The 22,874-nt window shown below is 49.5% G+C and overlaps 1 protein-coding gene across 1 annotated transcript in view; it reads right to left on the minus strand.

Annotated features, from left to right (window-relative positions):
• FAM83H (family with sequence similarity 83 member H) overlaps positions 1-22,874 on the minus strand; it is a 126,588-nt gene that overhangs the window by 28,015 nt on the left and 75,699 nt on the right. The window contains exon 2 of the mRNA XM_040355060.1: positions 1,830-2,318. Coding sequence (XP_040210994.1) covers positions 1,830-2,285 — 456 coding nt within the window. The 5' untranslated portion in view covers positions 2,286-2,318. The remainder of the gene's footprint in view (positions 1-1,829; positions 2,319-22,874) is intronic.

Consider the following 22,874-nt stretch of genomic DNA (forward strand, 5'->3'; position numbering starts at 1 on the left):
ATATGGTCAAGATTTACATTGAATGCAGGAAGGAAGAAGCCTCGGGGTCCAGCGTTGAGGAATCTCTAGAAGGATAAGATGGAGAGGTGCTTCAGAGAGTGGAGGCTCAATGTGCAACTCACTTCATATCAAACCCAACTATCATGAGATTAGAAGTCAAACCCACCAAAAGTGTCTTAGGGAGGACATCTAGAGCTGTGGAGCGATGATGATGAGGATGATGATATATCTTCAATTGCCCAAATAGAGTGTGTCTAGTGTTCTGGGGGAAGCTTTGCATTGGGAAAAAGCTCCTGAGGGTACAAGTGTCCTCTTCCATCACTCAGAACGTAATTGTTCTAGTCCGGTGGGTTCCAAACTACGGCTCTGCTGCTACGGCTTGCCTTTACCCCCAGGCCACAAGAAAAAAAAGGTTACTCAAAGAGTAACCATAGAGGCATAAAAAAACAATAGAGAAATTGAAAAAAAAATAACAATATTGAGAAAAATACATGATATAGACAGAGCATTCAAAAATAGTTAAAAATCATATAAAATTATACAAATTGTACAGTGAGCCCACCTGCGTCAACATGTCCTGATGATGACGAGGGAGCTGCGGTGGCTCAATGCGATTGGCACTGCGCTGACAAGCTATTCACCTCTGCAGCTAGGGGTTCGGATCCCGGTCTCGGCTACATGTGAATTGAGTTTGGTGGTCTCAGCCCGGCTCTATGCGAGGTAAGCCTGCGCTTAGTACGCCCTCCCACAAAAACCACCACACTTACACACGCACTCGAAATTGTGTTAACATGCACGCACTTTGACCACGCGGTCTCTAAAAAGAGAGGCGAAGGACTAACGGGGCTGGTTGAGCGGGCTAGATCCTCTAATCTAATCTAATCTAACTATCTGTACCGCTAATACCCTAACCCTAGATCCTCTCACTCCCTCAGTCCCTCTGCCCCGTTGGGCTTCAAAGCGGAGCAGGTAGGGCGGGCTGTGTGGGAGGACCCCCCTCACACACCCGCCATTGCCACCCGGGGCATGGAGAAAGGTGGCAGATTGCCTCTGGGGGAGGCCTGCCTACTCCCAACTCCTGCAGTCCGGCTCTTCTCTCGAGTACACGCACAAAATACACTTTAAAATAAAAAAAAAAAAAAAACATGTCCTGATGAAGCCTAACGGTGAAACGTGTGGATGCACAAGGGCTCACTGTACAATTTGTACGATTTAATGTGATTTTTAAAACATTTTGAATGCTCTGTCTATATCATGTATTTTTTCTCAAATATTGTTATTCTTTCAATTTCTCCATTTTTTTCTATGTCTCTAAAATCCAGCCTATGGTTACTCTTTGAGCAACCTTTTTTCTTGTTCCCTCTCAAATTTACGGATGCCGCCCTGCAAAGTGCTGCCCTAGGCCCGGGACTTGTTGGCCTAGGCCAGGATACAGCGTTGCCCCAGTCTCCTTCAAGGCATAGACTCAAATGTTCTACCCTCACACACAAGATGTGAAGGTACCACCTCTTATGACAAGCCCCCTATTCCATTTGTACATACCGGGTGGGCCTTTCTTTTTGCTTTTTCTTTGCTCTTTCTCCTCCTGGAATTCCCTGCGTACTCCATGGGTTTGCAAAGTACTGAATTCCTAAGATCCCCAGATCCCAAGTATCATCAGGACCACACTGAAATGCCTTCATTGTTCTAGAGTCTTGTGAGGATAGAAGGTCACAGTTTCCATATAGAAGATGGTTTATACTCCATGCTAAACTTATGTAGAAAGTATTTAAACATGGAACAAAATCATGGTTACCATTAATGCTTTTCATTTTTATAGATTTTCCTACCTGCTGGGCAGAACGGATCATCCTGCGCACCTCTTCTTTGATGGTGGGGCTTTCCGCAGGTGCTGGATGTATCAGTGTGGTCACCTCCGTCCCCTGAAATCCAAAGATGGTTGGCCAGCCAAGATCCAGCTCTGGGGCGGCGGTGTCAGAGTGCATGGGCCAGTAGGTCCCCGAGGAACCATCGGCATCATCCTGCGTGCCGTAGGCAGAGTCTGTGCACATGCTTTCCTGGGTGGGCTCCGGGGGTCTCTGAAGGGTTTTGGAGATGTGGTCAACTTCAGAGGGGCATAGAAAGTCAGGAGCCCCCTCATCAGCGATGAAACGATCGTAGCCCGTGGGACCGTCTTCAGTCAGGACATCGATAGCGATACGATAATACTCCTTGTAGTGCGGGGGGAGGTAGTTGGGGTCCAAAGGGTTGTCTCCTTGGGAGGAGCTCTGGGAGCGTCGTGCCATGGCTCTACACCAGAGGGAGGGGAGAGACGGGACCTGGAAAAAACAAAATACAGGATTAGTAACCTATAGCACTAGGAAATACCTCCAACTAACCAAATACAAATGTACTAAAATTCCCAGTAAGTGATTGAATGGATGTAGACATCTACACAAGGATCACATAGTAAAGCTTTCGGCTCCTGAGTAACTACTATATCCAATATACCCAGCCAGCCAACCAGAGGCCAGTGTGTATGTATATAAAAAATATTTTTTTCCTCAGTTTAGGTCGATACGTATTCTACATATTTTTGTTAAAAAAAATAAATAAATAAATCGCAATAATTGATTGGTTTGCGCAAAAGTCTACAAAATAGGGGATAGTTTTATGGAATATTTAATAACAAATACTATTTACTAGTAATGGCAGCGATCAGCGATTTTTATTGCGACTGCGACATTAAGGTGGACACATCGGACACTTTTGACACCATTTTGAAACCATTGTCATTTTTACAGCGATCAGTGCTATAAAAATGCACGGATTACTTCAAAAATGACACTGGCAGTGAAGGGGTTAACCTGTAGGGGGCACTGAACGGGTTATATGTGTCCTAGTGAGCGATTCTAACTGTAAGGGGGCGTGGCTATGAGTGACACATCACTGATCGCTGTTCCCAATGTCAGGGAACAGACCAACAGTGACATGTCACTAGGAAGAATGGGGAGAGGTTGTGTTTACACTGACAGCTCCCCGTTCTTCAGCTCTGTGACACAATCGCAGGTCCCGTGGGCATGGTCACGGAGCTCGCGACAGGGTCGCGATCACACGCCGGCAATTCAAAGGGGACGTACCTGTACGCCCATTTGCCTGTCCGTGCCATTCTGTCAACGTATATTAAAAAAAAGGGAAAACAGGTTAAACGTTTCTGAAACTGGTCATGAGGGTGGCCCAAATGGGGGTTATTGTTTCCCTCTACTCTGGCTTTCTTTCTTGAGACAACTACCTAAGGATTTTTATTTTTATATTTCATTACAGATATACACATGCTCCTGAAGAATGGATAAAATTCAATGAAACGTGTTAAGCTTTTGTATTTATCATGTTTAAACAGGTTCTCTATCAAAGGTCCGTCGGACTTCTAAGAAAAAAAGACCGATGGAGGCTACACAGGGCCGGACTTTCCGAGAGAAAAAGCCCGTCTGACTTTTTTACCCCTCGCAAAGTCCGGCCGTGTGTACGAGGCATTAGTCCCACAATTTATGGGAAGTTAAGAGGTATTATATCCATAATTCTTCCCCATGGATATGTGTCATTCATAATTTTTATGTATATAGAAGGTTTATTGTGATAATATTAAGGATTATGTATTAATGCTCAAATCTGACACATAATAAATGCCAATCTCAATTATTCATATGGACTGCGTGCCTCATTTAAAGTCCCACTATGCCCCTTTTCTCTTTCTCCTATGAATAGGGATGGAGGCATGACTATGTCCCGGCCTCATTTAAAGTCCCAATAACGTTCTTTTCTTATGAAAAAAAAGTGTTTGCCCTACCTGCATAGTTTTTTTTACGTTCAACCTCCCTATTCATCCCCAACCCACTACTGCTACACCCAATGGACCGGCCTATTTGGGTGGGCTTCAAAGCAATCTAACCCCAACTCTCAACCAAAGGCCGTTTAACTGCTCTGTTTCTATTTGAAAGAATTCTGATGGATGCTTTGAGTTGTGGAGCCCATAACCATTGAGGATTGTCTGACACTGGGTGATGATCCAATGACTATGAGGAACAACCCCAAACTGTTTTCGAAGAACAAAACAGTTGGAAAGTCTAGACAACCATATATGGTGCAGTCAATATTTGGCGCCCCTCCTGTGTCCTACAAACGTTATGGTGCCCATAGTTATATAGAGGTTTGTCTCATATTGGGTGAAGGTCCAGTGACTATGGGGAACAACTCCAAACTGTTCTTGAGGAACACAACAATTGGAAACCCTAGCCAACCATACATGGTGCGGTCTCGATTTGGCTCCCCTCCTGCGTCCTACAAACGTTATTGTGCCCATAGCCATAGAGGGTTGTCTCATATTGGGTGATGTTCTAGTGATTATGGGGGAACAACTCATAACTGTTCTTGAGGAACAAAAAAACAATTGGAAACCCTAGCCAAGCATGCATGGTGCGGTCCGATTTGGCTCCCCTCCTGCGTCCTACAACGTTATGGTACCCGTAGCCATAGAGGGTTGTCTCATATTGGGTGATGGTCCAGTGATTATGGGGGAACAACTCCAAACTGTTCTTGAGGAACAAAAAACTATTGGAAACCCTAGCCAACCATGCATGGTGCGGTCTCCGTTTGGCTCCACTCCCCTACAAAATGGGGCCCCCTTGCTCGATTACGGTGCTTCTCTTTAGGAAAGAACCAGGGTGTTGGTTTACATTTGTGCATTCGCTTATGTGCTTGAAAAGTCACCAACACAACATTAGGCGAGTGGTAGCATGGTTGGGATTTGAACCCATGACCTGAGTGCCATTTGTTGCCGAGTGCGGGAAAGAACCAGCTCAAGGAGACACCATACTTTTCTTGGCTCTCCAAGTTTATGGTCATCTTCACTGCTCTTAATATAGCATCGGTACGCTTTGTGCTCCCTATTTAACAAGCGGAGACGCCGGTTAATTTGAACCACGCCAATATTCCTGAAATATCATCAACTTAGAGAGTCTGCGGGAGGTGTCGGGTTCGGCTGTTATAAAATATTTACTTAGGATTGGAGAAGAAAATGTTACAGTTCGCCCTAATTGCTGCTCTGCTGAATAAACAGTATTCAGTATTATGCAAACGCCTGAGAGGGAAATCAGACATTCCTCTGGCTTGCATATTGCGTCTGGATCAATTCACGGCGTCCACACCCTGACCCCTCACACGGCTTTCATCAGCACCCAAAAATCCCACCTCATGGAATGGCTATCACTTCTATTGGAGTAAAAAGGGGGAAAAAAAAATGGTACCAGCTTCGTCACTACAGATAGGTTCCAGAGCCTGGAATACCATCATCTCCCATCGCTGCTCCTCTACTATCAAATGCCCACCATGCCATACAGAGATCAGCGGGAACCAACATGGATCATGTGATCCTTTATCAATAGGCTCCTGCACTTTGAAATAATGATAAAAAGTCAGTTTATCATCAATATATATTTTTGTTGCGAGAGAGATCAAATAAATGTAGTGAATTTATAAAGTAAAATGTATTTGCAGTGGTGAGTGTAGAAGAGCCTGAATGAGTTTAGAGCGGACGAACCCCCTTCCTTGGCGTCAGTGGGAGGAATCGAACCCCCGGCCTTGGCGTCAGTGGGAGGAACCGAACCCCCGGCCTTGGCGTCAGTGGGAGGAATCGAACCCCCGGCCTTGGCGTCAGTGGGAGGAATCGAACCCCCGGCCTTGGCGTCAGTGGGAGGAATCGAACCCCCTGTCCTTGGCGTCAGTGGGAGGAATCGAACCCCCTGTCCTTGGCGTCAGTGGGAGGAATCGAACCCCCTGTCCTTGGCGTCAGTGGGAGGAATCGAACCCCCTGTCCTTGGCGTCAGTGGGAGGAATCGAACCCCCTGTCCTTGGCGTCAGTGGGAGGAATCGAACCCCCTGTCCTTGGCGTCAGTGGGAGGAATCGAACCCCCTGTCCTTGGCGTCAGTGGGAGGAATCGAACCCCCCGTCCTTGGCGTCAGTGGGAGGAATCGAACCCCCCGTCCTTGGCGTCAGTGGGAGGAATCGAACCCCCCGTCCTTGGCGTCAGTGGGAGGAATCGAACCCCCCGTCCTTGGCGTCAGTGGGAGGAATCGAACCCCCCGTCCTTGGCGTCAGTGGGAGGAATCGAACCCCCCGTCCTTGGCGTCAGTGGGAGGAATCGAACCCCCGTCCTTGGCGTCAGTGGGAGGAATCGAACCACCGTCCTTGGCGTCAGTGGGAGGAATCGAACCACCGTCCTTGACGTCAGTGGGAGGAATCGTACCCCCGTCCTTGGCGTCACCGGGAGGAATCGTACCCCCGTCCTTGGCGTCACCGGGAGGAATCGTACCCCCGTCCTTGGCGTCACCGGGAGGAATCGTACCCCCGTCCTTGGCGTCACCGGGAGGAATCGTACCCCCGTCCTTGGCGTCAGCGGGAGGAATCGTACCCCCGTCCTTGGCATCAGTGGGAGGAATCAAACCCCCGTCCTTGGTGTCAGTGGGAGGAATCAAACACCCGTCCTTGGCGTCAGTGGGAGGAATCAAACCCCCGTCCTTGGCGTCAGTGGGAGGAATCAAACCCCCGTCCTTGGCGTCAGTGGGAGGAATCAAACCCCCGTCCTTGGCATCAGTGGGAGGAATCAAACCCCCGTCCTTGGTGTCAGTGGGAGGAATCAAACCCCCGTCCTTGGCGTCAGTGGGAGGAATCGAACCCCCGTCCTTGGCGTCAGTGGGAGGAATCGAACCCCCGTCCTTGGCGTCAGTGGGAGGAATCGAACCCCCGTCCTTGGCGTCAGTGGGAGGAATCGAACCACCGTCCTTGACGTCAGTGGGAGGAATCGTACCCCCGTCCTTGGCGTCAGTGGGAGGAATCGTACCCCGTGGGAAGAATAGTGCTGTGTCTTTTGGTTTTAGAGGAAGGAATAGAGTTTTGTATCCGTGGAAGGAATAGTACCCCAATGGCCAGATAAAGGCAAGCAGTTTGCAGACCCCCTGGTTTAGAGCCCCAGTTTTCCAAACTTTCGAAGCAAAAGGGACAATTTACGGTCCTTCAGACTTTAAGGGGGGCCGGGCTTTGGCAAGTGGAAGTAGAAAATGCCATAGGCATGGTGGTCAATGTGAGGAATAGTACCCCATCATTGACGTCAGTGGGAGGAATAGTACCCCATTGTATGCGTCAGTGGGAGGAATAGTACCCCATTGTATGCGTCAGTGGGAGGAATAGTACCCCATTGTATGCGTCAGTGGGAGGAATAGTACCCCATTGTATGCGTCAGTGGGAGGAATAGTGCTCTGTCTTTGGTGTCAGAGGAAGGAATAGCGTTTCGTATCCATGGAAGGAATAGTACCCCCAATGGCCGGATAAAGGCAAGCAGTTTGCAGGCCCCCTGGTTTAGAGCACACCTTTATTTTCATAACATCCTTCCTGTCCTAGGGTGACAACGCTCACTCACTGCACCGTTACCTATATAGAGTGTTGTCACCCTAGGACAGGAGCATGGAACACCTCCCATCTCATATAACATAGTTGGGAGATGGTCTGTGTAGTTCTCCAAAAGACCTGAGGCAGGGCTGAAAATATGGTTTAAGATTTTGGTCAACCATTGTCAGCTCACTAGATTAGATCATTGTTTTATTTACTCATTGAACTGATACACCAAAAAGCTTTCAATTACAGTGGAACCTCGGATTATGACAATAATCCGTTCCCAGAGAATGCTTGTAATCCAAAGCACTCGCATATCAAAGCGAGTTTCCCCATAGAAGTCAATGGAAACGGAGATAATTTGTTTCGCATCGACTTCTATGGCATGCAATACCGCATGTGGCCAGAGCTGGGGGAGGGCGCCGGAGAGACTCGAAAATACCTGGAAAGGCTCAGGGACAGCTTGGCTGAACTCAGAAATTTAGTATTTCCGAGTATTTCCAAACGGCTCCGGCGCCTCCGCACCTCTGGCCAAATGCAGTACCGCACGCCCCATTCGCTTGAATTCTGCCCGTTTTGCGAGAAAACACTCGCAAACCGAGTCAGATTTTTTTTTTTTTTTAAAGTTGCTCGTTATTCAAAATTCTCGTTAACCGCTTTACTCGTAAACCGAGGTTCCACTGTATATATTTAACAGATCAAAAGGAAGCAAATAAGAGAAGTTCATGGTCAGGAATTACATACACTTTATAAGCGCCATCTTGCCGCTGGTATTGGTTTCAATCTAACCACATTCAGACAGATCAGCTTTTGGCGGAGGTCGATTACACTACATACATGTTCTGGATATCGATGTTTTTACCAAAATTATAAAAAAATATAACTTTTTTTTTTTCCTTTAAACAGTATCTTCATGACATTGCATCGCTCAGTTTCAGACGGCAGCCATGATGCCCGAAGCACAGAGCGGCATGCTGGGACAGAGCGCGCATAATCCCAGACCTGTCTGGCGAGTGAGCGGGGCCGGATTTCAGGTGTGTGGAGCTGGCGGGGTGTGGACGCGGTTTACAAGTAGCTCATTTATGAATGGAATTTAGGAGCACATTGCAGGCTGTATTCTGACACATGGCTTATATAAATACCGACACGACCGCACCCAGAAGCACACTCACAGCAAACCACCTCTCTGTAAATGCAGCAGAAAATGGAGGCGGCGCGTCAGATTGTATGAAATGGTGAGAAGACGCATTTCTGGCCCAGCAGGACTCCGGATTAACAGATCTGGGCCAATAATATCTCAGCGCTAGAATAATTGTCATTTTTTTATTTAGCTTAGTCATCAATTTCCCAACCATCCCTCCCACCCTACCCCATCCCTCCCTCGCTACCCCATCCCTCCCACCATACCCATCCCTCTCCTCACATTATACTCACCTTGAAGGACCCTTCAAACTTGAGGGCCTCCACATAATCCAATCCACTGTGGTGTGGTGGAACTAAGCCCAGGGATGGTGGGAACCCCTCATAATGGGCAAAGCAGGTGTACAGAACCGGGAACTGAGCACAGGGATGGTGGGAACCCCTCATAATGGGCACAGCAGGTGTACAAAACCAGGAACTCTGCACAGGGATGGTGGGAACCTTGAAGGGCCCTACAAACTTGAGGGCCTCCACACAATCCAATCCACTGTGGTGTGGTGGAACTCAGCACAGGGATGGTGGGAAGCTCATAATGGGCACAGCAGGTGTACAGAACCGGGAACTCAGCACAGGGATGGTGGGAACACCTCAGAGGGGACAGAAAGTGTACAGACCTGGGAACTCAGCATAGGGATAGTGAAAACCCCTCATAATGGGTACAGCAGGTGTACAGACCCAAAAACTCAGCACATGGATGGTGAGAACCCCTCATAATGGGCACAGCAGGTGTACAGAACCAAGAACTCAGCATAGGGATGGCGAGAACCGCTTATAATAGGCACAGCAGGTGTACAGAACCAAGAACTCAGCACAGGGATGGCGAGAACCCCTCATACTGGGCACAGCAGGTGTACAGACCCAGGCATTCAGCACAGGGATGGTAGGAACCCCCTCATAAAGGGCATAGCATGTGTACAGAACTGGGAACCCTTTATAATGGGCACAGCAGGTGTTCAGAGAGGGGAACTCAGTGTCAGAATGGCGAAGGCCCCTCATAATGGGCACAGCAGGTGTACAGACCCAGGAACTCAGCACAGGGATGGTGGGAACCCCTCATAATGGGCACATCAGGTGTACAGACCTAAAAACAATTGGTGTTTAGACCCAGGAACTCAGTGAAGGGATGGTGGAAACCCTTAAAAATATCTGACAGAAAGAAAAAAGTACCTAGAGCAATACTTATTTACCAATGAGTGGGTTCAGCGACCAGCATTGACTTTCTGTCAGGGTAGGACATCCGTACACGGAGAGCACCGCAGGTAAACGCCGCACTGAATCACGTTAATCGATATTACATAATTATTACCCTGACCTTTTGCTACATTTCATACATACATCATTCAGATCGTCCAACGGAAACAAACAACTTTTACTGAAAAGAATTTGTTTCGAGTCACAAACATCACAAGTGTCACCCGGAGAATCTGCAGCATGAAGACATACCCAAGATATTTCTATTACATTTTATGTAATGTGACTAATGTGACAAACGACTGCCGATGGCAAAGCACTGGATATTTTCAGCATTGTTTCTGTATGAAGACTGCATGGAATCTGGGAGGAGGGAGGAGAAGAAGAAGGGAGGAAGAGAGGAGGAGGAAGAAGGAAGGAGGGAGGAGGAAGGAGGGAGGAGGAGGAAGAAGGAGGAGGAAGAAGGAGGAGGAAGAAGGAGGAGGAGGAGGAGGAGGAAGAGGAAGGAAGGAAGGAAGGGAGGAAAAGGAGGGAGGAAGGAAGGAAGGAAGGAAGGAAGGAAGGAAGAGGGAGGAGGAGGAGGAGGGAGGGAGGAGGAGGAGGGAGGGAGGAAGGAAGGAAGGAAGGAAGGAAGGAAGGAAGGAAGGAAGGAAGGAAGGAAGAGGGAGGAAGAAAGAGGGAGGAGGAGGAGGAGGAGGAGGAGGAAGGAAGGAAGGAAGGAAGGAAGGAAGGAAGGAAGGAAGGAAGGAAGGAAGGAAGGAAGAGGGAGGAGGAGGGAGGAAGGAGGAGGAGGGAGGAAGGAAGAGGGAGGAGGAGGGAGGAAGGAAGAGGGGGAGGAGGAGGAGCAATGGCGGACTAAGCAGGGGGCGAGGGGGGCGGGCCGCACCGGGTGCCACACACTGGGGGGGTGTCAGGCCGACGCCCCCCCCCCTCCGTGACTGAGGCATGGCGCGGTGACAGCATGATTGACGGCAGACTAGGTAACACACAGCCTGGCTATTCAGGGGGGGGGGTGCCGTGCGAGCCGTACCCGAGTGATACTCGCCGCCCGGGACCCGGCCGCAATGATCCCCCTTCTCCGTGGCAGCGCAGCGCCGCGGCTCTGATACTATCGGCTGTGACTGTCTGACAGTCACACAGCCGACCCAAGCAGCGTGAAGCTGCGGCCGCCTCCCCCTCCTCCGTACAAGTGCTCTAACACGCGGCACGCTGATCATCACTTTACATCAGCAGCATTACGGGTCTGAAGGCAAGGGGGGGTGTCACTCTGCACTATTGTAAGGGGGGGTTCTGTATATGAGGGGGGGTTCTGTATTGTGGGGGGTGTTCTGTATATGAGGGGGGGTGTTCTGTATAGGAGGGGGGGTTCTGTATTGTGGGGGGTGTTCTGTATATGAGGGGGGGTGTTCTGTATAGGAGGGGGGGTTCTGTATTGTGGGGGGTGTTCTGTATATGAGGGGGGGTGTTCTGTATAGGAGGGGGGGTTCTGTATTGTGGGGGGTGTTCTGTATAGGGGGGTTATGTATATGAGGGAGGGGGGGTCTGTATTGTAGGGGGTGGTATCTGTATGGGGGGGTTCTGTATTGTAGAGGGGGTGTTCTGTATTGTAGGGGGGTCTGAACTGTAGGGGGGTTCTGTATTGTATGGGGGTGGTATCTGTATAGGGGGGTTTTGTATTTGGGGGGGTTCTGTATTGTAGGGGGGTGTTCTGTATTGTAGGTGGTGGTATCTGTATGGGGGCTTCTGTATTGTAGGGGGGTGTTCTGTATTGTAGGGGGGTGTTCTGTATTGTAGGGGGTGGTATCTGTATGGGGGGTTCTGTATATGAGGGGGAGGGGAGTGGTATCTGTATGGGGGGGTTCTGTATATGAGGGGGGGTTCTGTATTGTGGGGGGGTTCTGATCTGTAGGGGTGGGTCCGTATTGTGGGGGGGGGGGGTGTTCTGTATTGTAGGGAGGTCTGCACTGTAGTGGTGGGTCTGTATTGTAGGGAGGGGTTTGCACTGTCCAGAGGTGCAGTCTAATGTAAAGGGATATAGAGGTGCTGTGTAATGTAAAGGGGTCCAGAGATGCAGGGTGCTGTGTAATGTAAAGGGGTCCAGAGGTGCAGGATGCTGTGTAATGTAAAGGGGTCCAGAGGTGCATGGTGCTGTGTAATGTAAAGGGGTCCAGAGATGCAGGGTGCTGTGTAATGTAAAGGGGTCCAGAGATGCAGGGTGCTGTGTAATGTAAAGGGGTCCAGAGGTGCAGGGTGCTGTGTAATGTAAAGGGGTCCAGTGATGCAGGGTGCTGTGTAATGTAAAGGGGTCCAGAGATGCAGGGTGCTGTGTAATGTAAAGGGGTCCAGAGGTGCAGGGTGCTGTGTAATGTAAAGGGGTCCAGAGGTGCAGGGTGCTGTGTAATGTAAAGGGGTCCAGAGATGCAGGGTGCTGTGTAATGTAAAGGGGTCCAGAGGTGCAGGATGCTGTGTAATGTAAAGGGGTCCAGAGGTGCATGGTGCTGTGTAATGTAAAGGGGTCCAGAGATGCAGGGTGCTGTGTAATGTAAAGGGGCCCAGAGGTGCAGGGTGCTGTGTAATGTAAAGGGGTCCAGAGGTGCAGGGTGCTGTGTAATGTAAAGGGGTCCAGAGGTGCAGGGTGCCGTGTAATGTAAAGGGGTCCAGAGATGCAGGATGCTGTGTAATGTAAAGGGGTCCAGAGGTGCATGGTGCTGTGTAATGTAAAGGGGTCCAGAGATGCAGGGTGCTGTGTAATGTAAAGGGGCCCAGAGGTGCAGGGTGCTGTGTAATGTAAAGGGGTCCAGAGGTGCAGGGTGCTGTGTAATGTAAAGGGGTCCAGAGGTGCAGGGTGCCGTGTAATGTAAAGGGGTCCAGAGATGCAGGGTGCTGTGTAATGTAAAGGGGTCCAGAGGTGCAGGGTGCTGTGTAATGTAAAGGGGTCCAGTGATGCAGGGTGCTGTGTAATGTAAAGGGGTCCAGAGATGCAGGGTGCTGTGTAATGTAAAGGGGTCCAGAGGTGCAGGGTGCTGTGTAATGTAAAGGGGTCCAGAGGTGCAGGGTGCCGTGTAATGTAAAGGGATATGTGGAGAGGGGTACACAGTAGTTACAAAGAGATATTAAAGAATGCAGGGGACGCAGTGGGGTGTTTTTACATTTTACCGTGGGGGTGCCAGATATAGGATCCGCCCCGGGTGCCAAATGCTCTAGGTACGCCCCTGAGGAGGAGGAAGGGGGAGAAGGAGGAGGAGGAGGAGGAAGGGGGAGGAGGAGGAAGGGGGAGAAGGAGGAGGAGGAGAAGGAGGAGGAGGAGGAGGAGGAGGAGGAGGAAGGGGGAGGAAGGAAGAGGGAGGAGGAGGGAGGAAGGAAGAGGGAGGAGGAGGGAGGAAGGAAGAGGGGGAGGAGGAGGAGGAAGAAGAAGAGGGAGGAGGAGGAGGAGGAGGAGGAGGAGGAGGAGGAGGAGGGGGGAAGAGGAAGGAAGGAGGAGGGAGGAAGGAAGAGGGAGGAGGAGAAGGAGGGAGGAGGAGGGAGGAAGGAAGGAAGGAAGAGGGAGGAGGAGGAGGAGGGAGGAAGGAAGACGAAGGAGGAGGGAGGAAGGAAGAGGGAGGAGGAGGAGGGAGGAAGGAAGGAAGGAAGGAAGAGGGAGGAGGAGGAGGAAGGAAGGAAGGAAGGAAGAGGGAGGAAGGAAGAGGGAGGAGGAGGAGGGAGGAAGGAAGGAAGGAAGAGGGAGGAGGAGGAGGGAGGGAGGAAGGAAGGAAGAGGGAGGAGGAGGGAGGAAGGAAGGAAGGAAGGAAGGAAGAGGGAGGAGGAGGGAGGAAGGAAGAGGGGGAGGAGGAGGAGGAGGAGGAGTAGTAGTAAGGGGGAGAAGGAGTAGTAAGGGGGAGAAGGAGGAGGAAGGGGGAGGAGGAAGGGGGAGGAGGAGGAGGAGGAGGAGGAGGAGGAAGGAGGAGGAAGGAAGAGGGAGGAGGAGGAGGGAGGAAGGAAGGAAGGAAGAAAGAGGGAGGAGAAGGAAGAGGAAGGAAGAGGGAGGAGGAGGGAGGAAGGAAGAGGGAGGAGGAGGGAGGAAGGAAGAGGGGGGGAGGAGGAGGAGGAGGAGGAGGAGGAGGAGGAAGGAGGAGGAAGGGGGAGGAGGAGGAAGGGGGAGGAAGGAGGAGGAGGAGGAGGAAGGAAGGAAGGAAGGAAGGAGGAAGGAAGGAAGGAAGGAAGGAAGGAAGGAGGAGGAGGAAGGAGGAAGGAGGAAGGAGGAGGAAGGAAGGAAGGAAGGAAGGAAGGAAGGAGGAGGGAGGAGGAGGTGGAGGAGGAGGAGGAGGAGGAAGGAAGGAAGGAGGAGGAAGGAGGAGGAAGGAGGAAGGAAGGAAGGAAGGAGGAGGAAGGAGGAGGAGGAGGAAGGAGGAGGAAGGAGGAGGAAGGAAGGAAGGAAGGAAGGAAGGAAGGAAGGAAGGAGGAGGAAGGAGGAGGAAGGAGGAGGAAGGAGGAGGAGGAGGAGGAGGAAGGAGGAAGAGGGAAGAGGAGGAGGAGGAGGAGGAGGAGGAGGAGGAGGAGGAGGAGGAAGAAGGAGGAGGAGGAGGAGGAGGAAGGAGGAGGAAGGAGGAGGAGGAGGAGGAGGAGGAGGAGGAAGGAGGAAGAGGAGGAGGAGGAGGAGGAGGAAGGAGAAGAAGGAGGAGGAGGAGGAGGAGGAGGAGGAAGGAGGGAGGATAAGGAGGACTTCTAATGAGAAGAGATAAAAGCTGCAGCATGCTGTAGTTTGACAAATAGGACATGGGAAGGAAGGGAAAGAATCCCGCAGATAAATATTTCTTATTTATAGAATACATGTCTTATTTATATTTATACATTTGTAGTTAAATATTTAGAAAGAGAAGGTCCCAAAATGCTGGAAAAGTTTAAAGTGGACCTGTTATTAACCACTTCCTGCCCGAAGTGCGTCATATGACGTCCTTGACTTTCAGTGGGGATATCTGAATGATGGGTGCAGCTTCGGGCATCATTCAGATATCATTATTCGCTGCCGGCGATTCTGTGCACAGCAAGAACGATTATAGCGGCTGTTCTACCGACTGATCATTCTTACATGCGACGGGAGTGGACGTAAATCCCCCAACCCCCGCCACCCTCCTGCCGCCATCTGGTGCTTCTCCGGGCTCTCCTGTGCCATCGGGGACCCAGAGAAAAAATCAGCTGCCGCCGAATGACAACCATAGAGATTTCCGGTGACCAGTTGGTCACCAGTCATCTCTATGACCATCGGAGGCCAATGCGCGACGTTATGACGTCACGTCTGGGCGCCGGACTTAAACAAAGCCGCGGTCGCGGATGTCAGCATGAGATCGGTGAATTTTTTTTGTCGATCTCACACTTTCCTGCCTGGAGGAGAGATGGGGGGGTCTTATTGCCCCCCCATCTCTCCATAAAGAGGACCTGTCACGATATATTCCTATTACAAGGGATGTTTACATTCCTTGTAATAGAAATAAAAGTTATAAAAAAAAATGTAAAATAAAGTGTAAAACGCCCCTGTCCCCGGTAGCTTGCGCTCAGAAGCGAATACACACCCAAGTCCCGCCCACATATGTAAACGCCGTTCAAACCACACATGTGAGGAATCGTCGCGTGCGTTAGGCCCCTTTCACACTGGGCAGGGGAGGTGTGAAAGGGGCCTACTTGCTCATCGAAGGACACTTCGTTTCTGAGAGGCTGGACGATGGTCGCCTATCAGTTCCTGACATAACAAAGCTATTTGAAGGAGATCCGGGTGCTGAATCCAGTTGAGAAGGATTTTGGACCAAAACTATCTCCACCTTTAGGAGGGTCTGTGGCAGAGACTTCATCCCTAAAGTTTCCGAGTGACACTCTGGCTGCCAGGCTGGTGAGAGAGGCCTATCCCGATGCACTGTGTACCCACTCTGGCTAGAGTGGCGAAGAAAAGTTGTCGTTGGAAGCAGGTTTCCAGGAACCAGTTACACCTGAATCTGTCACCTTCCATTCCTACTATCCCTTCATCTTTCTACTATTTACCATTTTTACCCCGTTGGGTAATAAAAGCACAGAAAAGACATTGGGGTAGATTCAAGAAGCAATTGCGCCTGTGTAACTATAGGTTACACAGCGCAATTGCTTACTTGCCCCGGCGCAACGAATGCTCCTGATTCAGGAACCTCGTTACGCCGACTGCAGCCTAAGATCTGCGCGGCATAAGGCTCTTATGCCCGCATATCTTAGGCTGCATTCTTGCGTTAGCCGCTAGGTGGCGTTCCCGTTGTGCTCAGCGTATAGTATGCAAATTGCATACTAACACCGATTCACAACGTTGCGCGAGCCCTGCCTACGCAATTTACGCCATTTACGTACGGCGGTTTTCGCGCAAGGCTGCCCCTGCTATTAGCAGGGGCAGCCCATGTTACATATACCTGTCGTTCCCGCGTCGCAAAATTTGAATTTTACGTAGTTTGCGTAAGTGAATCGTGAATGGCGCTGGACGCCATTCACGCTCACTTTGAAGCAAATGACGTCCTTGCGATGTCATTTGCCGCAATGCACGTCGGGAAAGTTTCCCGACGGAGCATGCGCTCTACGATCGGCGCGGGAACGCGCCTAATTTAAATGATTCCCGCCCCCTACGGGATCATTTAAATTGCGCGATCTTGCGCCGGGCATTTTGCCGGCGCGCCCGCGCAATTTACGGAGCTTCTGCTCCGTGAATCGAGGGCAGCGCAAAAAAAATTGCGGGGGCGCAGGGCAAAATCGTTGCCCTGCACCTCTGTAAAAAAAAGTGCAATTCTTACTGAATCTGGCCCATTGACTTTATTACAGCTCTCATCCAGTACCCTAGACGGCGGGAAGAATAGAGGTAACGTGCCACCCAAATCAAACCAGCAGCTCCTTCGGGGGTAGTGCTACAATATAATTTAGAACCACCTATCAACACAAGTCACAAAATATATATATTTTTTACATCCAATCAAAATTTTGACCGATTGCTACTTGTGGGACCAACGCATTTCTGTTTCAAGAGGAATCGATGGGTGGTAGGTATTGCCGACTGACTAAATACAGAGGATAATCAGCCAAGAATTTAAATATCGCGTCTGTAAGTTGTCGGTGACCCCCAGGATGGCTAAATAGGGGAACGCCAGGAGTTCCTCCCTAGCATGAAGACAAAGGGGCTAAAACGGATCTACCCCATACAATTCATGAATCGGGTTGGCCCAGAAAGCTTGTCTTGAAAATGTAACTGTTAGTGCAAATATAAAAAAAAAAAAAAGTACTGAACACGACAAAAAACATAGGAGGAGAACAGAGGCGCCTGTCCCTTTAAGGCATCGCACTTCAGGTGAGAAGAGCCCCTTGGCAGTCCCCTCAGTGGCCTAAACACCAGCCGAGCGAGTCCGGGCTGAGCCGAAACCAGTCAGTCATTTACCGCAGAATGCCAGGAATGAGGACGAGCCATCAGTAAAAAATGACCATCCCCATTTTTCTTGCAAGAAAACAGTAAAACATGATAAAAATAAATTTCATAAAAAATTCCCCAAAACCATTCAATCCGATTCTAAATCACAACACCCCACCCCAAACACCCCATAGTCCGACCGCGAACCCCACAGTCTGCCCCAAAACCACTTAATGAGATCCTAAACACAAAACCGCTCACGTCAACACCCCAAACCCCCTGCATAGTCTGGCCGCAAACCCCAAAGGCTTCCCCAAAACCACTTAATGAGATCCTAAACACAAAAGTGCTCACATCAACACCCCACACACCACCCCAAACACCCCCCCCCCCCCCCCATAGTCTGGCCGCAAACCCCAAAGGCTTCCCCAAAACCACTTAATGAGATCCTAAACACAAAGCCACTCACGTCAACACCCAACATACCACCCCAAATCCCCCCCCCCCCCCCCTGCATAGTCTGGCCGCAAACCCCAAAGGCTTCCCCAAAACCACTTAATGAGATCCTAAACACAAAGCCACTCACGTCAACACCCAACATACCACCCCAAATCCCCCCCCCCCCCTGCATAGCCTGGCCGCAAACCCCAAAGGCTTCCCCAAAACCACTTAATGAGATCCTAAACACAAAGCCACCCACGTCAACACCCCACACACCACCCCAAACCCCCCCCCCCCGCATAGTCTGGCCGTAAACCCCAAAGGCTTCCCCAAAACCACTTAATGAGATCCTAAACACAACAGCTCACGTCAACACCCCACCCCAAAATCTTACCACAAACCCCAGTCTGCACCAAAGCCACTTAATGAGATCCTAAATGCAACAGCATTACCACAAATTCCACAGTCTGCCCTTAAGTTGCACTATCTGACCCCTAACTCCCTGATCTGTCCCTCAAACCCCAAATTTTGCCCTCAAAAAACTTAAATTTGTCCCCCAAATGTCACAGCTTGACTCTGAATCATACAGTCTGACCTTGAACTGCACAGTCCTACAATCTGACCCCAAATCCAACAGTCTTAACCTAAACCCCCATTTTCTGAAACCTAACCCTCTCTGGTCTGTTCACCCAAACCCTACAGTCTGCGCCCAAACCTCCCAGCCTGTCCCCCAAATCCCAAAGTCTGCGCCAATGCCACCTAATAAGATCCTAAACACAACAGATCAACCCGATAGCCTGACCCCAAATTCCACAATCTGCCCTTAAGCTGCACTATCTGACCCCTAACTCCCCGATCTGTCCTCAAACCCCACATTTTTCCCTCAAATCCCCGATCTGTCCTCAAACCCCACATTTTTCCCTCAAATCCCCGATCTGTCCTCAAACCCCACATTTTGCCCACAAAACCCCTAATTTGTCCACCAAATGCCACAGCTTGAACCTATATCACATATTCTGACCTTGAACTGCACAGACTGACCCCCCAAGTCCCACAATCTGACCCTAAATCCAACAGTCTACACCTAAACCCCCATTTTCTGAACCTAACCCTTCAGTCTGTCCAGCCAAACCACAAAGTCTGCCCCAGTGCGAGTCAATACACACGGTCGGAATGTCCGATGAAAAGCTTCCATCGGACTTTATCCATCGGAAATTCTGACCGTGTGTATGCGGCATTAACCGTCGGGCGAGGTATGAGGCTTGATATACCACGAGGCACTCCATGGCTGCCATGTGTGTGCACTTAGACACACCCCCTCCGCCCTCCGCCCTCCGCCACCTTCCCACAGTACAACAACCTAATTACAGGGTATAATTATCGCTAAACTCAAACCGTCCAGGACTAATAAAGAGCACCGGTCATTGTAGCTTATCACATGAACATCTACAGCCATCTCTGTGATAATGAATCTTCTGGCATATGTGTAGAAATATGAATTTTCTTTCCCCTGTGCAAAGCCGCACCCCCCCCCCCCCCCCCCAACCATCATAGTGCGACAGGTCTGGACCAGCAAAAGCACTCCCATGATGAAATGGGAAATTCCTGCGTTCTGCACTGTAACAGCAGAGTGGAGGGATGGTCATGGGCACAGAATTTTATCATGGCATCAGGTACTGGGTCAATACCCTATTATAAATAAGGGCGGGGGGGGGGGGGGCACACCAATTATAGGGTATATTAAGCAGGGTCAGCAGCTCCCAGTATATGTCTCCACATACAAATGGCATGGTATGGTATTCAGGGCTCAAGTCCTGCGGGAACGTGTGAGAACGGAGTTCCTGCACTTTTTTTACAGCAGGAACGCAGTTCCCTTTGCAGGACTAGAGCACCCGAGCCAATCCTTCACTAAGCGGCAATGCCTTACTGTCAGGGGCAGGCGAACCTTAGTAATCCTTTATGTTACTGGCCGCTTCCTGTATATGGATTCATCGGGTAGTGTGCGGGTATTCCGTCACTTCCTCGATGGCGCAATGTCTCCTGGGAGCTTTTGTCATTGTTCCCAGGAGACATTGCGGAGGTCTGCCACGAGTTATCACGGGATTTAGAAAGAACTTGCTTTAAAAAAAAACATGCGCTTTAGTAATTAGGCATATGAGCGTATCATTTTTTTTTTTGGTGGGGGAGTGGATCTTGGGTGGGAGTTCCCACACTTTTTTCCCCAGGACTTGACCCCTGATGGTATTACACTTATTGATGGAGTCTGCCAGAATGGTCACTTACATAATTCTTCCATTTCATGGTGAGATCTCCGGCTACAGTTCCTGCCTTTCGTGGCGTGTCATAGCTCCTCCTGTTACGTCTTCACACAATCTATATATATAAAACTCAACGTGTGTATGTATGTATGTATGTATGTTCCAGCATCACGTCCAAACGGCTAAAGATATTAACATGAAACTTGGCACACATGTTACTTATATGTCAGCAACAAACATAGGATAGGTGGTTTAACCCTTACCCACCCCCATTTGCCATGGTCGGGGTTTTCCTTTAAAGTCCCATTCAACTCTATGGGAAATACATGTTACTTCATAACTTCCAAACGGCTGTAGATATTTCGATAACACTTGGTCACATGTTACTTATATGTCCACTTAAACTATAGGATAGTTAATTTATCCCTTAACTACCCCCATTTGTGAGGGTCGGGGTTTTTGTTGCAAATCAATGGGAAATGTATGTTCCCACATAACTTCTGTACGCCTGGAGATATTTCAATAATACCTGCTACACATATTACTTATATGCCAAATAAAAATATATGACAGTTAAATTAACCCTTACCTACACCCTTATATAAAAGATGGGTATATTTATATTACTATGATTTTCCTCCCCAAAAGGTTAAGATAGGAAGACCGGGCAACGCCGGGTATTCAGCTAGTATAAAATAAATCCAGCCACGATGGTTGGAGCCCCTCATAATGGGCACGGCAGGTATTCAAAGTTGGGAAATCAGAAAATAATTCAACAAGCAACTTCCAGAATTAATAAAATGGTAAAAAAAAAGTCCATGCATTGAGAGATGCCGGATGGCCTAGACTTGCAGTTCAAGCAACAGACCCAAGCTCGTGCGCCATTGTTGTGGAGCCCAAAGCAGCTGCCTCATACTTGCCAATTATCCCAGTTTAACCACTTAATCACCGCCTTATAGACGAAAGACGTCTACAAGGCAGTTCCTTAACTCTGGTAGGACGTCCATGGACGTCCTCCTAGAATCGCGTTTCCGGGCGCGCACACGGGAATGTCCGTGACCGTCGGGTCCTCCGGACCCAGCGCATAACGGATCATGGTAAATCGCCGGAGCGATCACCTGTTAACAAACTGGTGTCATGTGATGACGCCGGTTCCTCCCTCCCCTCTCTGTACCGAACGGTACAGTGTGAGGTAAAAGGGGAGAGAGCGGATGCAGCACGAGTGCTGTGGGCTGGATCTGTGACAAATGCAGTCACAGATCCAGCCATCCATCCCTGCTCAGAATTTGCTCTGCCAGAACCCCTCTGGCGCCAACTGCCGGCCAGGGATGGAATTGCATCCCTGGAGCACAGACTGACCCAGTGGACTTTTCTTAAAACGACAGAAGTCACAATTTAAACAAATTGTGAATGGGAGCAAAATAACTCTCCCATTCCCCACTAACTTTAGCGTAGTGCCCATGCTGAAAGCAAGGGGGCGCTACATGTATATCGTGCCCCTCTGCAGTAAGGAGATGATGTGCTGTAAACTCTAGCAACCAATAAGTGAGCAATATTACTGTACAGTAATCTCTAGCAACCAAACAAGAAGAAATCATGTTCTGTAACCTCTAGCAACTAATCAGCGAGCCACAATGTGTGCTGTAGCCTCTAGCAACCAGTCAGTAAGTGGTAATGATATGCTGAAACCAATCGCATACACTGCCTGATCTGACACAGTAAACTGATTTTTATTGTATGTCTCAGAGCAGGTGGAGAGCAAAATTGCATTTTTGCCCAGGGTCAGAATCCAATCAACATTAAAGACGGCCCTGGCCAGACCCCAAGCTCACGTGCCAGACCCCCAATTACCAAACTTGCAGCTCAAGTACTAGACCCAAGCTTAATTACCAGGCTTTCAGCTCAAGTACTAGACCCAAGCTTAATTACCAGGCTTTCAGTTCAAGTACTAAACCCAAGCTCAACTACCGGACTTGAAGCTTGAGTCTAGGTTCACACTGCTGCGAATTCAAAATCGCGGTAAAATGCGTGATTTTACCGCGATTTCGCGGCCACGATTTTGCCGCGATTTCGGCCGCAATTTAATGTAAATTTCGGCCCGAAATCGCAAAAAGTAGTACAGGAACTACTTTTTGAAATCGCAGATGCGGCGTCGCACTGATTAGGACAGTGCCATTGCCGACAAATACCGCCGATTTGAGATGTGATTTGACATGTCAAATCGCATCTCAAATCGTTCCAAATCGTACCCAGTGTGAACCAGGGCTCAGTGCCAGAGCCAAGCTCAAGTACCAGGCTTTCAGCTCAAAATCACTAGACACAACTTCAAATTCTGAACTTGTAGCTGAAGTACCAGACCTAAAGCTCAAGTACCAACTCTCCACACCGGACCCCTTTCCTCCACTCAAGCCGGACTCCCATGCTGGTGGTCACCACTGTGGTTCTCGTTCGTGACGTCTCTCCTAAGATGCAAGGATTTCATACTCTGCGTACATTACTATTATCTGAACCCATAAAAGTAGAATTGCTACAGTATGCCAGTGCGCTCTTCCTTGCACTTTGATCATTTCTACTATTCTACAGAACCCCTAATATTCTGCAACTTGAATCACTCGAAATTCCCTTCAGAGCAGGACAATAGAAGTAGGTCAGGATTGAGGCAACAGGAACAAGATGCATTCAGCTCCGAGCGCTAAATCTGATTGGCAGTCGATCAACATACTTTTCACATAAGTCACAAAAACACGAAAGTCGAAAGAAAAACAAAGAGAGAGGCTCTTGAAAAGCTCTTGGCATGCCAGAACACTGCCAGCTATAAAAAAAACAGACATCAAGGTTGATTGACTAAAGGCGAATAGGCCAATCACTTTGCAGGTGAATTATGGCTTTGCAAAGGATTTTCCCCTTAGGCCCCTTTCACACTGGGGCGGGAGCCACGGTGGCGGTATAGCGCCGCTAAAAATAGCGGCGATATACCGTC

The sequence above is a fragment of the Rana temporaria genome, chromosome 5 (genome assembly GCF_905171775.1).
Source record: "Rana temporaria chromosome 5, aRanTem1.1, whole genome shotgun sequence".
NCBI lineage: Eukaryota > Metazoa > Chordata > Amphibia > Anura > Ranidae > Rana > Rana temporaria.